The following is a 17,288-nucleotide window of genomic DNA, read 5'->3' as shown; positions in this document are numbered from 1 at the left end:
CAGTCCATATCTCTATCAGTCCATCTCTATCAGTCCATATCTCTATCAGTCCATATCTCTATCAGTCCATATCTGTCAGTCCATATCTCTATCAGTCCATCTCTATCAGTCCATATCTCTATCAGTCCATCTCTATCAGTCCATATCTCTATCAGTCCATCTCTATCAGTCCATATCTCTATCAGTCCATCTCTATCAGTCCATCTCTATCAGTCCATATCTCTATCAGTCCATATCTCTATCAGTCCATCTCTATCAGTCCATATCTCTATCAGTCCATATCTCTATCAGTCCATCTCTATCAGTCCATATCTCTATCAGTCCATATCTCTATCAGTCCATCTCTATCAGTCCATATCTCTATCAGTCCATATCTCTATCAGTCCATCTCTATCAGTCCCTATCTCTATCAGTCCATCTCTATCAGTCCATTTCTCTATCAGTCCATATCTCTATCAGTCCATCTCTATCAGTCCATATCTCTATCAGTCCATATCTCTATCAGTCCATCTCTATCAGTCCATATCTCTATCAGTCCATATCTCTATCAGTCCATCTCTATCAGTCCATATCTCTATCAGTCCATATCTCTATCAGTCCATATCTCTATCGGTCCATATCTCTATCAGTCCATATCTCTATCAGTCCATATCTCTTATCAGTTCATATCTCTATCGGTCCATATCTCTATCAGTCCATATCTCTATCGGTCCATATCTCTATCAGTCCATATCTCTATCAGTCCATCTCTATCAGTCCATATCTCTATCAGTCCATATCTCTATCAGTCCATCTCTATCAGTCCATATCTCTATCAGTCCATATCTCTTATCAGTTCATATCTCTATCGGTCCATATCTCTATCAGTCCATATCTCTATCGGTCCATATCTCTATCAGTCCATATCTCTATCAGTATATATCTCTATCAGTCCATATCTCTATCAGTCCATATCTCTATCAGTATATATTTCTATCAGTCCATATCTCTTATCAGTCCTCTGAATTATGTCTTGTCTACAGTGATAGACTCGCAGTACTAGTGATGGGGCCTGTCATTTCACAAGCCATGGGTAACATGTACATCTGATATCAGTTGATATCATAGAATCATACAGTACATGTCATAACAACTGTTGGTAGTTTAGGTACAGTACGTTATACTGGAAGTGTGAGTTCCCTCTTAAGCACCTATTGTATTTTAGATTGATATTCTTGCACTTTGCCTTCAGCACTAGATTATGCTCTTAGTCACTTATTTTATAAAGGAGACGCACTTGTGAGTTCTGGCAAGTAGTAGTACATTGGCTTTTCCTACGTTAAATGCAATTATTGTTAGTCGCTTTGGATAAGCTTCTGCTTAATGACTGTAATGTAATGTAATGTAAAATCTGACTTTGATTAACAAATGAACGCTGAGGGCAGCGGCAGCCCGATGAGCTCAGGCCTGAACAGGATCACATGAAGACTCACCTGAGTGGGCCTGGAGCCTCACACACCTGAACACACACCTGAACACACACCAGCCTTTAAACAAGCTGAACTAAACGCCTCTCTCACACCTGAAAGACACTGGAAAACTTATAGTCCATATCTCTATCAGTCCATCTCTATCAGTCCATATCTATCAGTCCATATCTCTATCAGTCCATCTCTATCAGTCCATATCTCTATCAGTCCATCTCTATCAGTCCATATCTATCAGTCCATATCTCTATCAGTCCATATCTCTATCAGTCCATCTCTATCAGTCCATATCTATCAGTCCATATCTCTATCAGTCCATCTCTATCAGTCCATATCTCTATCAGTCCATATCTCTATCAGTCCATCTCTATCAGTCCATATCTCTATCAGTCCATATCTCTATCAGTCCATATCTGTCAGTCCATATCTCTATCAGTCCATCTCTATCAGTCCATATCTCTATCAGTCCATATCTCTATCAGTCCATATCTCTATCAGTCCATCTCTATCAGTTCATATCTCTATCAGTCCATCTCTATCAGTCCATATCTCTATCAGTCCATATCTCTATCAGTCCATATCTCTATCAGTCCATCTCTATCAGTCCATATCTCTATCAGTCCATCTCTATCAGTCCATATCTCTATCAGTCCATATCTCTATCAGTCCATATCTGTCAGTCCATATCTCTATCAGTCCATCTCTATCAGTCCATATCTCTATCAGTCCATCTCTATCAGTCCATATCTCTATCAGTCCATCTCTATCAGTCCATATCTATCAGTCCATATCTCTATCAGTCCATCTCTATCAGTCCATATCTCTATCAGTCCATATCTCTATCAGTCCATCTCTATCTGTCCATATCTCTATCAGTCCATATCTCTATCAGTCCATATCTCTATCAGTCCATCTCTATCAGTTCATATCTCTATCAGTCCATCTCTATCAGTCCATATCTCTATCAGTCCATCTCTATCAGTCCATATCTCTATCAGTCCATATCTCTATCAGTCCATCTCTATCAGTCCATATCTCTATCAGTCCATATCTCTATCAGTCCATCTCTATCAGTCCATATCTCTATGAGTCCATATCTCTATCAGTCCATCTCTATCAGTCCATATCTCTATCAGTCCATATCTCTTATCAGTTCATATCTCTATCGGTCCATATCTCTATCAGTCCATATCTCTATCGGCCCATATCTCTATCAGTCCATATCTCTATCAGTATATATCTCTATCAGTCCATATCTCTATCAGTCCATATCTCTATCAGTATATATTTCTATCAGTCCATATCTCTTATCAGTCCTCTGAATTATGTCTTGTCTACAGTGATAGACTCGCAGTACTAGTGATGGGGCCTGTCATTTCACAAGCCATGGGTAACATGTACATCTGATATCAGTTGATATCATAGAATCATACAGTACATGTCATAACAACTGTTGGTAGTTTAGGTACAGTACGTTATACTGGAAGTGTGAGTTCCCTCTTAAGCACCTATTGTATTTTAGATTGATATTCTTGCACTTTGCCTTCAGCACTAGATTATGCTCTTAGTCACTTATTTTATAAAGGAGACGCACTTGTGAGTTCTGGCAAGTAGTAGTACATTGGCTTTTCCTACGTTAAATGCAATTATTGTTAGTCGCTTTGGATAAGCTTCTGCTTAATGACTGTAATGTAATGTAATGTAAAATCTGACTTTGATTAACAAATGAACGCTGAGGGCAGCAGCAGCCCGATGAGCTCAGGCCTGAACAGGATCACATGAAGACTCACCTGAGTGGGCCTGGAGCCTCACACACCTGAACACACACCTGAACACACACCAGCCTTTAAACAAGCTGAACTAAACGCCTCTCTCACACCAGGCTGTCAACGTATTCATCAAATGCTTCAGAAAAGACCAAAAAGGATGTAATGAAAACAGATGTAAAAAAAGAATGTATTTTTCAAATACAGGATGTACTGTAGTAGGATATTTACACAAGGCTACAGTATTCTGTAGAAAATCTAAAACACGGACAATAAAAATTGTGTTATTTCTTGACAAGACAGCGATTTTCATATTATACACATTTCCTCTCTGCTGTTCCTTGTCATTACAGATAAGGGATAAAAGTCTGATATAAAAAAGTTACACAGAATTACAATACTGTTTGTTTTCCTCTTCTCTCCCCATCTCCCCTCTCCTCTCCTCTCCTCTCCTCCCCTCTCCTCCCTCTTCTATCCCCTCTCCTCTCCTCCCCTCTCCTCTCTCTTCTCTCCCCTCTCCTCTCCTCCCCTCTCCTCCCCTCTCTCTTCTCTCCCCTCTCCTCTCCTCCCCTCTCCTCTCTCCCCTCTCCTCTACTCCCCTCTCCTCTCTCTTCTCTCACCTCTCGCTCCCCAACCCCCCTCTCTTCTCCTCCCCTCTCCTCTCTCTTCTCTCACCTCTCTCTCCCCAACCCCCCTCTCTCCCCTCCCCTCTCCTCTCTCCCCTCCCTCTCCCCAACTCACCTCTATCCTCTCTCTTCTCTCCCCTCTCCTCTCTCCTCTCTCTCCTCTCCTCTCCCCTCTATCCTCTCTCTCCTCTCTCTCCTCTCTCTCCCCTCTCTCCTCTCTCTCCCCTCTCTCCTCTCTCTCCTCTCTCCTCCTCCTCACTGTTTTTTGCGCAGGTGGACGTACATGACTCCGCTGATGAGCAGCAGGGGCACGGACAGCCAGGCCAGGATGAAGCAGTAGCCGAAGTGACCCCTGCTGGGCTCCCGGGGGTCGTCCAGGATCTCCTTGCGGTGGAACGTGAAGATGAGGCAGGCGGCGAAGTCTGTGAAACCTGGGGACAGAGAAAGGCCACGGAGGGGTCAAGGGTCAAGGTGGTCAGGAGTCAGGCAGGGGTGTCAGCGTTACCGAATGAGTCACGCTGAAAGGAAAGTTGAATTCTTCCACAGGCAAATCAAATCCAGAATGAGTCTTATGGCTATGATATCTATGAAGGAGTGAGTGATGTATATGATGGGGTGAGTGATATCTATGAAGGGGTGAGTGATGTCTATGAAGGAGTGAGTGATGTCTATGAAGGGGTGAGTGATGTCTATGAAGGGGTGAGTGATGTCTGTGGAGGGTGAGTGATGTCTATGAAGGGGTGAGTGATGTCTATGAAGGGGTGAGTGATGTCTGTGAAGGGTGAGAGATGTTTGTGAAGGGTGAGTGATGTCTATGAAGGGGTGAGTGATGTCTATGAAGGGGTGAGTGATGTCTGTGAAGGGTGAGTGATGTTTGTGAAGGGTGAGTGATGTCTATGAAGGGGTGAGTGATGTCTGTGAAGGGTGAGTGATGTCTATGAAGGGGTGAGTGATGTCTATGAAGGGGTGAGTGATGTCTATGGAGGGTGAGTGATATCTATGAAGGAGTGAGTGATGTATATGATGGGGTGAGTGATATCTATGAAGGGGTGAGTGATGTCTATGAAGGAGTGAGTGATGTCTATGAAGGGGTGAGTGATGTCTATGAAGGGGTGAGTGATGTCTGTGGAGGGTGAGTGATGTCTATGAAGGGGTGAGTGATGTCTATGAAGGGGTGAGTGATGTCTGTGAAGGGTGAGAGATGTTTGTGAAGGGTGAGTGATGTCTATGAAGGGGTGAGTGATGTCTATGAAGGGGTGAGTGATGTCTGTGAAGGGTGAGTGATGTTTGTGAAGGGTGAGTGATGTCTATGAAGGGGTGAGTGATGTCTGTGAAGGGTGAGTGATGTCTATGAAGGGGTGAGTGATGTCTATGAAGGGGTGAGTGATGTCTATGAAGGGGTGAGTGATGTCTGTGAAGGGTGAGTGATGTTTGTGAAGGGTGAGTGATGTCTATGAAGGGGTGAGTGATGTCTGTGAAGGGTGAGTGATGTCTATGAAGGGGTGAGTGATGTCTATGAAGGGGTGAGTGATGTCTATGAAGGGGTGAATGATGTATGTGAAGGGTGAGTGATGTATGTGAAGGGTGAGTGATGTCTATGAAGGGGTGAGTGATGTCTATGAAGGGGTGAGTGATGTCTGTGAAGGGGTGAGCGGTTGGGCAACCTGCGAAGATCTGGCAGAGGCCTCTGAAGTAGAAGAGTCCTCCGGTGGACATGGAGAACAGCTGTCCCATGAACACCAGGAAGGACAGGGAGGACAACACCACGGACAGAACCATCAGCACCTGGACCGCCTGCAGCCAGTCTGGGGGAACAGCAGAGGGAGGAGGTCGTTCACGGGCGCCTACACACACACACATACACACACACACACACACACACACACACACACACACACACACACACACACACACACACACACACACACTGGGCATACCATTTTCATTGCTGGCAGCACATAGCCAGTTTCCAGTCACATTGTCCTGATGGCAGTTGTACCACAGGTCTGTGATCTCAGAATCTGGCCACACCCACCATGACTAGAGAGAAAGAGACATGAACCCACCATGACTAGAGAGAAAGAGACATGAACCCACCATGACTAGAGAGAAAGAGACATGAACCCACCATGACTAGAGAGAAAGAGACATGAACCCACCATGACTAGAGAGAAAGAGACATGAACCCACCATGACTAGAGAGAAAGAGACATGAACCCACCATGACTAGAGAGAAAGAGACATGAACCCACCATGACTAGAGAGAAAGAGACAGAGATAGAGAGGAAGAGAGAGAGAGAGTCAGAGTGGTAGAAAGGGAGAGAGAGTCATAGAGAGAGAGAGAGAAAAAGCGAAAGAGAGAGATCATTATAAAGAAATGTGCACTGACCAGATTCCATCAAAATTACTTCCAATGAACCAGAATAAAAGTCTTCCATGAAACAGCACACGACGGTTACCATGTTGATATTCAACATTTTTATGGGAGAGCCTCTCTCCATCCAATGATCCTTAAAGGCGAATCACGGCCAAGGAGCCAGAGCTCCAGTGAGTATCCCCTGTGCTGTGTCCAGTCCTCCACCCTGCTGCCCCCCAGACTGCCCCTCCTCACTCACCTCCACAGGGATCTCAAATCACACCCAGGTTTATGAGCAATCTGCCCTCTAGTGCTGGTGTGCAACAGTATTGGTGACTCCTGATTGGTCTAAATCTCGCTACAAACTGACACACGGACACACACGGACACATGTCACGTATTGAAGCAGCTGCACTTATGTTTTGTTTGTAGTTTTGTCCCATGGAAATTATTTTTTTTCCAGTTGTTAGAGGTGGCAGTTTGTGATTTGAAAATATCCAGACATTTTGCTAACTGACGCTACTTCTACAATTTCCACAATACTTTCACAAATTATACTTACTGTATACACTAAAATGTTCCTTGCTTTCAGTCAAATTCAAATATCTAAGTGATGCCATTTATAGTTTTTGAAATAGTCAGTGTTGTTTGAAAACGACACTCCCCATTCACATACTGTAAATGGCGGAATGTCCGGAACTCCACCACTAACAGGGGGTCCCAGAAGAACCCCACGTTAGGGTGAGATATAGAGAAGTGAACACTTGCACAGTGGGAGAGGTAGAGAACATTTACACCAGGCAGACCAGCTCAGTACTGAGCCTGGTCTGCCTGGTCTAGATATAACCTAGTCTAGCTGTAGCCTGGTTTAGTAGTTAGTCTAGCTGTAGCCTGGTTTAGTACTGTTAGTCTAGCTGTAGACTGGTTTAGTAGTTAGTCTAGCTGTAGTCTGGTTTAGTTCTGTTAGTCTAGCTGTAGCCTGGTTTAGTTCTGTTAGTCTAGCTGTAGACTGGTTTAGTAGTTAGTCTAGCTGTAGACTGGTTTAGTAGTTAGTCTAGCTGTAGCCTGGTTTAGTTCTGTTAGTCTAGCTGTAGCCTGGTTTAGAACTGTTAGTCTAGCTGTAGACTGGTTTAGTAGTTAGTCGAGCTGTAGCCTGGTTTTATTCTGTTGGTCTAGCTGTAGCCTGGTTTATTAGTTAGTCTAGCTGTAGACTGGTTTAGTAGTTAGTCTAGCTGTAGACTGATTTAGTAGTTAGTCTAGCTGTAGACAGGTTTAGTAGTTAGTCTAGCTGTAGCCTGGTTTAGTTCTGTTAGTCTAGCTGTAGCCTGGTTTAGAACTGTTAGTCTAGCTGTAGACTGGTTTAGTAGTTAGTCGAGCTGTAGCCTGGTTTAGTAGTTAGTCTAGCTGTAGACTGGTTTAGTTCTGTTGGTCTAGCTGTAGCCTGGTTTATTAGTTAGTCTAGCTGTAGACTGGTTTAGTAGTTAGTCTAGCTGTAGTCTGGTTTAGTTCTGTTAGTCTAGTTGTAGCCTGGTTTAGTTCTGTTAGTCTAGCTGTAGCCTGGTTGAGTTACGTTAGTCTACTTGTAGACTGGTTTAGTTATGTTGGTCTAGCTGTAGACTGGTTTAGTTCTGTTAGTCTAGCTGTAGACTGGTTTAGTTCTGCTAGTCTAGCTGTAGCCTGGTTTAGTTCTGTTAGTCTAGCTGTAGACTTGTTTAGTTCTGTTAGTCTAGCTGTAGCCTAGTTTAGTTCTGTTAGTCTAGCTGTAGCCTGGTTTAGTAGTTAGTCTAGCTGTAGCCTGGTTTAGTTCTGTTAGTCTAGCTGTAGCCTGGTTTAGTACGTAGTTAGTCTAGCTGTAGCCTGGTTTAGTAGTTAGTCTAGCTGTAGCCTGGTTTAGTTCTGTAAGTCTAGCTGTAGCCTGGTTTAGTTACATTAGTCTACTTGTAGACTGGTTTAGTTCTGTTGGTCTAGCTGTAGACTGGTTTAGACCTGTTAGTCTAGCTGTAGCCTGGTTTAGTTCTGTTAGTCTAGCTGTAGCCTAGTTTAGCTCTGTTAGTCTAGCTGTAGACTGGTGTAGTTCTGTTAGTCTAGCTGTAGCCTGGCTTAGTTCTGTTAGTCTAGCTGTAGCCTGGTTTAGTTACATTAGTCTACTTGTAGACTGGTTTAGTTCTGTTGGTCTAGCTGTAGACTGGTTTAGTCCTGTTAGTCTAGCTGTAGCCTGGTTTAGTACTGTTAGTCTAGCTGTAGCCTGGTTTAGTAGTTAGTCTAGCTGTAGCCTGGTTTAGTAGCTAGTCTAGCTGTAGCCTGGTTTAGTTCTGTTAGTCTAGCTGTAGCCTGGTTTATTAGTTAGTCTAGCTGTAGCCTGGTTTAGTAGTTAGTCTAGCTGTAGCCTGGTTTAGTAGTTAGTCTAGCTGTAGCCTGGTTTAGTTCTGTTGGTCTAGCTGTAGCCTGGTTTATTAGTTAGTCTAGCTGTAGACTGGTTTAGTAGTTAGTCTAGCTGTAGCCTGGTTTAGTTCTGTTAATCTAGCTGTAGACTGGTTTATTAGTTAGTCTAGCTGTAGCCTGGTTTAGTCCTGTAAGTCTAGCTGTAGCCTGGTTTAGTAGTTAGTCTAGCTGTAGCCTGGTTTAATAGTTAGTCTTGCTGTAGCTGGTCAGTCTGACCTTCTCCAGGGTGGCGATGAACAGCATGGCCAGGGCAGGGCCGGACTGGCCATGTGGCGTACCGGGCAAATGCCCGGTGGGCCGGACCTACTTGTGGGCCCATCTAAAAAAAAAAAGAGCTAACGAACGGCCCATAGAGCAGGGACAGCGGCCCATTGGCTGGCCTGTCCCCCCGTCAACAAATCGCGCAGCAGCACCCCCCCCCCCCCCCCCCCGTCAACAAATCGCGCAGCAGCACCCCCCCCCCCCCCCCCCCCCCGTCAACAAATCGCGAAGCACCCCCCCCCCCCCCCCCCGTCAACAAAACGAAACTGAAGGTGTTCCATCTCACCGCGTCGGCTCGGCTAGTGGCCTGACTGGGGCTACATTTCCCGGTAGGAAATATTCACCCAGTCCAGCCCTGGGTCCGGCCGATTGTGGTGGGCCGGTCTGGGCCAAAAATGCCAGGGCCGATTTTTTGTCCCAGTCCGCCCCTGGGCCAGGGTGACCAGGTGCAGCACGGTCACGGACATCAGCAGCAGCACCATGGCTGGGGAGGGACGACAGCTCCTGCACAAAGGACAAGGGCGGGGTTATGAAGGGAGACAAGGACGGAGACAAGGAGAGAGACAGGACCCCCCCCCCCCCACACACACACACACACACACACACACCCACACCCCCACCCCCCCCCGGAACTCTGAGGTGTCAGAGAACAGTGACAACATGCTGAGAAAATCACCCATCTGTCACCTGCTGTTGGAGCGCCGATGACGGCCTAACAGTCCCAGCCTAGCAGGCATAGAGAGAGAGAGAGGCCCGTGGGTCAGTGGTCTGTATTCCTGGGCTCTCCCCTCCACTCTCAGGGGGTAGCATGGTCACTTTCACCCCCCCTCTCTCTCTCTCTCTCTCTCTCCAGCTGTAGTGACTCTATATCTTCGCCCATCTGTCTTTAGCCAGGAAACTCCAGCCCATCTTTCCCCATCGCCTCCTCTGCCTCTGAAGACCAGATCAGACTCGCTGCACCAGGCCCGCCCAGTACATCTGTAAACAGGCTGCTGGTCTCAACCACACATCTGCTGCTGTAGGTCTCTATGCATCCTCAGAGGCTGGAGGACATGGGAGGCTGTTTCCTGTGAGACTGTGAGAGCCTAGAGGCTTCGTAGGCAAGAGTTTGATCTTACACTGTCCTCCTACTAAGAGTTTGATCGTACACTGTCCTCCTACTAAGAGTTTGATCGTACACTGTCCTCCTACTAAGAGTTTGATCGTACACTGTCCTCCTACTAAGAGTTTGATCGTACACTGTCCTCCTACTAAGAGTTTGATCGTACACTGTCCTCCTACTAAGAGTTTGATCGTACACTGTCCTCCTACTAAGAGTTTGATCGTACACTGTCCTCCTACTAAGAGTTTGATCGTACACTGTCCTCCTATTAAGAGTTTGATCACACACTGTCCTCCTACTAAGAGTTTGATCGTAACCTGTCCTCCTACTAAGAGTTTGATCACACACTGTCCTACTAAGAGTTTGATCACACACTGTCCTCCTACTAAGAGTTTGATCGTACACTGTCCTCCTACTAAGAGTTTGATCACACACTGTCCTACTAAGAGTTTGATCATACACTGTCCTCCTAAGAGTTTGATCACACACTGTCCTCCTACTAAGAGTTTGATCGTAACCTGTCCTCCTACTAAGAGTTTGATCACACACTGTCCTACTAAGAGTTTGATCATACACTGTCCTCCTAAGAGTTTGATCATACACTGTCCTCCTACTAAGAGTTTGATCACACACTGTCCTCCTACTAAGAGTTTGATCGTACACTGTCCTCCTACTAAGAGTTTGATTGTACACTGTCCTCCTACTAAGAGTTTGATCACACACTGTCCTCCTACTAAGAGTTTGATCACACACTGTCCTCCTACTAAGAGTTTGATCGTACACTGTCCTCCTACTAAGAGTTTGATCGTACACTGTCCTCCTACTAAGAGTTTGATCGTACACTGTCCTCCTACTAAGAGTTTGATCACACACTGTCCTCCTACTAAGAGGTTGATCGTACACTGTCCTCCTACTAAGAGTTTGATCATACACTGCCCTCCTACTAAGTAAGAAGCTGCAAAGCCATGTAATAGAACACACAAGGCCAAATTAGAACTACCCTAACGATGTCCTTAAGGAGACTCTCATTAACAGTTGTTGCCTTCAGCTTCAGGCTCAGCTACATGGCTTTTAGTCAGCTTTCCAGTGATAAACAGCATTTCTGAGGAAGAGCAATGAAGAAAACCGATGCATTGTGCTCCTCTGACATTCATGCAAGAAAGCCTGTTTTGATTCTGTCAAGGCCTCTCAAACAACAGCAACCTGGGGTCCGCGGTGGATGCAGACAGTCAACTGCTCTCTTCTGTCTATTCAAGCTCTGCTTTTTTCTGTCAGTTCTTCATTATGCAAATACACATGGGCTCGCCTTCCCCCATTCCATGGAGAGAGACTATGGAGAGAGGTATGCGTCTGGTTACGGTCTACATCTGGAAGGCATTAAGCTGCTTGGTGATGTAAACAGCTATGTGGAGTACGGGGCACTGGTACGGGAGGAGCTAACCTGAGTAATGAGCATGGTGGAAGGGAGACAGTTTGGTTCATACAGTTATTTACAGTATGGTGACAGAAACTTCCAGACAGAGAATAATGAAGAGTGATATTCTTGTCAGGCTTTACAAAAGACTCAGGAAATTGTTGACACTGAACTATGACGACATTGGAATCCTCACTGCCGTCACGGATACCCATTAATGTTAACAGACCTTCGATGATTCCATCCATCCATCTTACATGTCAATAACAACATATACAATTCAAACACCTGGCTCTTGGAAACTGCGGCTGGATGCAGGTGATTTCAAGTGACTTACCTTTGAAGACCCAGTGAGTTGTTGTAGAAACCCAGTGTATCTCTCACTCCTCTCCTGGTACTCCTGCTTCTCTCACTGTTTCTCCTCTCTCTCCTCCCCCTCTCTCACACACACACTATCTCCAAACATATACAGAAAGACATGGACAGGAATGTAGAATGAGATATGGGGGGTGGGGGTGTAACGCCCGTTTCCTACTGCCTGCCTCTGCCCTCCCCCAAAAACTGCTGTCCAGACCCGCAGACTAAAAACCACGACCACTGCACCCGCCCAGGGCCAGGAGAGGAACACAGCCACCTGAAAAGACATGAAAAGCCACATTATTGTAAGCGTTGCACAGAAATCTGCTGCTTTAGGGTTAGGGTTAGGGAATCAGAATGGGTGTTTGTATGTGTGGTCATGTTCAGGGTGTGGAGTTGAACACAGGGCCTCTGCCTTGTCCAGGATCTTTCTATCTGTGAGGGCTCGTATCCACGTATCCTGGTGGAGGTGATACTGTGTGTGGGGTTGTGCTTCTGTGTGGTCGGGTAGTGGTTTGGTCCGGTGTGACTGGTTGGCCTTCCTAAGGATTTGTCCTGGCTGGGGTTCTAGTCTCTCGGATCTTTCCTTGTCATTAGTATTGTTATGGCCCTGTTCCTAGGGATGTGTCCTGGTTAGGGTTCAGGTTAGTATTGTTATGGCCCTGTTCCTAGGGATGCGTCCTGGTTAGGGTTCAGGTTAGTATTGTTATGGCCCTGTTCCTAGGGATGTGTCCTGGTTAGGGTTCAGGTTAGTATTGTTATGGCCCTGTTCCTAGGGATGCGACCTGGTTAGGGTTCAGGTTAGTATTGTTATGGCCCTGTTCCGAGGGATGTGTCCTGGTTAGGGTTCAGGTTAGTATTGTTATGGCCCTGTTCCTAGGGATGCGCCCTGGTTAGGGTTCAGGTTAGTATTGTTATGGCCCTGTTCCGAGGGATGTGTCCTGGTTAGGATTCAGGTTAGTATTGTTATGGCCCTGTTCCTAGGGATGCGTCCTGGTTAGGGTTTAGGTTAGTATTGTTGAGGTGTTTATTGGGGCTCCATCTATCTATCTATCTATCTATCTATCTATCTATCTATCTATCTATCTATCTATCTATCTATCTATCTATCTATCTATCTATCTATCTATCTATCTATCTATCTATCTATCTATCTATCTATCTATCTATCTATCTATCTATCTATCTATCTGTTATATAGAGCTGGGGATCATAGAACCCTTGGCACATGAATAGAATAGAAAGTTTATTTGCCATGTGTAACAAGTATGGGTACAGGTACATTGGAATTTTTGTAATTGCTTGTCCTTACAGTATCTTATCAGTGCTAATCAGTTCCTCTTTCCAGTCCTAGATACTCAGCTAGACATTTAAAGGTTACCAAACTGGCAATTTACTATACTATCTGTCGTCTATCAATCTATCAGTATCATCCTCATCTATTTATCCAATCCGACCATGGATGACTATGTTGACCCTGGGAACATATAGATGAGTTTAATTGCATTCAACTACATTGCCTAAGAAACAAACCTAGATATCTTCAACTTTTGTGATATGAATTTGAAACTTCATATCATGGTGTATTATAATGTGATAGTAACCTGTCTAACCACCACTCAATTCAACATGGCATCCCAGTACCTGACAAACAACAGGCTTAGTCTCAATCCAATCCACTTTATTTCTATAGCACATTTAAATAACACAGGGTTGACAAAGTGCTGCACACAGAGAACACTGTCAGACACTCTAAAAACTATAAAACACTAAACTGTTTAGTCTGTTACTTAGAGGACAGAGTGTCTGCCATTGATCCCGATGAGGACTTTATGGAATTAGTTGTAATAGGGCCTGTTATCATCAGACTTACATCCTAAAATGTGTGTTGCGCTCGCGCCCCCTAGTGTTACTGTAGTGAATGTAATAGTATAGTAATAGTATAGTAAAGGCGAGCGAGACCGTCTGTACGCTGCTTCGCAACTTTGCTCTCTGTGTAACTACCTATCTGGAAACATTTTGCCAAATAGTAAACGAATATATATATATTTTAAATAGATAACGTATGCTACTATTGAAAGTGTCTATATTTCGTCATGTATAGAGAAGGGAGGCAACCACGTAGGAAATTCGCCTTTTTTGGAAAATGGGCCGACTCATCAACCCCCATATGTATGTAGGCTAGATGTAGCCCGCTCTGGTCCGTTCACGTTCACTGGACGCTTTTGTTGTGTAGCGATCTGAAACCATCTGAAACAGCCCATTATTACGCTATAAGGCAGTGGAATGCGATACACTGTTGCGTCGCAGAACAATAATGTCTGTGTTCCACGGGGAAAGTGAATGTGTTCTACAGATGATTTGTTTTCAACTAGTATCGGATTATTTCGGACCAAATTGGCGCAGATAACGGTTTCTCTCGCAGAATACTTTAAATAGCTAATCTTACAGGATGGAGCAGCAAGCGGTAAATCACTCTTTTTGCCTTTTGAATGGTTGAGCTAATACTTTTGAACTGTTTGGCGGATACATGTTTTGCCGCAAGAACACTGATAATTATCAGCCTAAGCTTCGACAAGGCTATTTACTTTTAATGGAAATCTGTGTAAAAGCGGGGGTTTAAAAAAGCCCATTGCAAACCATTATTATACATTTGACAGCGTAGATAACTTATCATCAACAGCATAGCTGGGGGTGGGACTTTAACATTATTTAGGTTCATTCATAGCCTACTAAAAATAGGGTGAATTCAGTTTCCTCAAAATATGAGTGGCATTTCAACAGCTGCACATCGCAAACAAGAGTTCTACGACAGTCCCAATTGTAGCCTGTGGGGAGAAACAGTTGTTTGTGGATAGGCTAAGCATAAGAACTTGACCACCACAATGTGTACGCTTCAGTTTATCAATTGATATAGTCAAAGTAAGAGTTTAGATATCATTTAGCTATACATTATACAGTTGTATTTTTTAAGTCTAACCCATAAATGAGCAAACCTCTGTATCTCTCTGTTTCCATTTTCCTCGAACACGTCGACAGCATTCACACACACATACATACACACACACACACATGCACGCACACATGCATCTCCCCCCCCCCCCCCCCACACACACACAGATAGGTCATCCAATTAGTTCAGCATTCTTCTTCTCCCTTAAATTAAGTGTACATTGGTCACAAAGAGACATGCCTGTACTGCCCCGCACAGGTCTTACAGTGGTGTTACAGACCTGTTGTCCTGGATTAGACATCTCCATAGTGGTATTGGCTGTATTCCATAACACACGTCATAATTACAATGTGCCGTGTTGCCATCAGGAGCTGGAGCCGGGGGTTCTGGGAGATGTAGTCCGTTGGCTGCAGGAGGAGGGGCTGAGCTCTGGGGTCCCTGTGACCGAGCAGCTGTGCTTCCTGTGGCGGTTCTTCCAGGAGAGCCAGGCACGCCTGCTCAGCATGACCCACAACCTGGACAGCCTGCGCTCACGCCACATAGCGGAGATGAGCGAGGTGAGCCGTCCTCCATCCAGAGATGCTGGCCTGGGCTGGGATGTGACTGTGATTACTGACAGCTGGGGCAGGGGGCCGCAATACACCTTTCCTATTCGCCTTATTCACCTGGCAGCCATATTGGTCAGTCTGGGGTGCGGATGCGGAAGTGCCCGTTGACTTCAATGTTAAAAGTTTGCTGTAAAAACACCACTTCAAGAACCGAAATAGTCAAAATAACAGGCTGAATACACTATCGGGGTTACAAACTCATCATTACCAGACTCTGATTGTTTTTCACTGCCGTTGTTTTCGCGTTTGAAAATACATGGAGGTGAATAAGCCATAGTTAGCCGTCAGCTGCATTCACTCCGATGTATAGCTGATTACATTGTGTGTGTATATGTGTGTGTGTGTATATGTGTGTGTGTGTGTGTTACAGGTGCAGAGGTACCTGGAGCACATCCGCAGCCTCTCTGAGCAGCGGGATGCTGTGGCCCAGGAGGTGGAGAGGGAGAACGAGGAGCTGAGGGCCCAGCTGGACCGCATGACGCTCCTGGAAGGTGGGGCTCAAACACCAGCACAATCAAATACCTACCGCCCACAATCAAATACCTACCGCCCACAATCAAATACCTGACCGCCCACAATCAAATACCTACCGCCCACAATCAAATACCTGACCGCCCACAATCAAATACCTGACCGCCCACAATCAAATACCTGACCGCCCACAATCAAATACCTGACCGCCCACAATCAAATACTTACCGCCCACAATCAAATACCTACCGCCCACAATCAAATACCTGACCGCCCACAATCAAATACCTACCGCCCACAATCAAATACCTGGCCGCCCACAATCAAATACCTGACCGCCCACAATCAAATACCTGACCGCCCACAATCAAATACCTGACCGCCCACAATCAAATACCTACCGCCCACAATCAAATACCTGGCCGCCCACAATCAAATACCTGACCGCCCACAATCAAATACCTGACCGCCCACAATCAAATACCTGACCGCCCACAATCAAATACCTGACCGCCCACAATCAAATACCTACCGCCCACAATCAAATACCTACCACCCACAATCAAATACCTGACCGCCCACAATCAAATACCTGACCGCCCACAATCAAATACCTACCGCCCACAATCAAATACCTACCGCCCACAATCAAATACCTACCGCCCACAATCAAATACCTACCGCCCACAATCAAATACCTGACCGCCCACAATCAAATACCTACCGCCCACAATCAATTACCTGACCGCCCACAATCAAATACCTGACCGCCCACAATCAAATACCTGACCGCCCACAATCAATTACCTGACCGCCCACAATCAAATACCTGACCGCCCACAATCAAATACCTGACCGCCCACAATCAAATACCTGACCGCCCACAATCAAATACCTGACCGCCCACAATCAAATACCTGACCGCCCACAATCAAATACCTACCGCCCACAATCAAATACCTGACCGCCCACAATCAAATACCTACCGCCCACAATCAAATACCTGACCGCTTCCAATCAAATACCTGACCGCCCCCAATCAAATACCTGACCGCCCACAATCAAATACCTTCCGCCCACAATCAAATACCTGACCGCCCACAATCAAATACCTACTGCCCACAATCAAATACCTGACCTCCCACATTCAAATACATACCTCCCACATTCAAATACCTACCACCCACAATCAAATACCTACCGCCCACAATCAAATACCTGACCGCCCATAATCAAATACCTGACCGCCCACAATCAAATACATACCAGCCAGAATCAAATACCTACCAGCCAGAATCAAAAACCGGACCGCCCACAATCAAATACCGGACCGCCCACAATCAAATACCTACCAGCCAGAATCAAATACCTACCAGCCAGAATCAAATACCTACCAACCAGAATAAAATGCCTGACCGCCCAGAATCAAATACATACCAGCCAGAATCAATACATACCAGCCAGAA

General features: G+C 45.4%; 1 protein-coding gene across 1 annotated transcript; it reads right to left on the bottom strand.

The window, feature by feature from the left end:
* Positions 1-4,113: 4,113 nt before the first annotated feature.
* On the bottom strand, positions 4,114-9,399 carry LOC311314898 (epithelial membrane protein 3-like; the record flags this gene model as incomplete). The annotated part of the gene is made up of 5 exons (XM_084445426.1): positions 4,114-4,289; positions 5,523-5,663; positions 5,796-5,898; positions 8,873-8,917; positions 9,361-9,399. The coding sequence occupies 5 exons, from the start codon at positions 9,397-9,399 to the stop codon at positions 4,114-4,116; spliced, it is 504 nt and encodes a 167-aa protein (XP_084301552.1).
* Between the last annotated feature and the right edge of the window lie 7,889 nt (positions 9,400-17,288).

The sequence above is a fragment of the Borostomias antarcticus genome, assembly GCF_949987555.1.
Source record: "Borostomias antarcticus genome assembly, chromosome: 11".
Classification (NCBI taxonomy): domain Eukaryota; kingdom Metazoa; phylum Chordata; class Actinopteri; order Stomiiformes; family Stomiidae; genus Borostomias; species Borostomias antarcticus.
The sequence above is the reverse complement of the archived record's forward strand: the minus strand, read 5'-3'. Positions and strand labels throughout refer to the sequence as shown.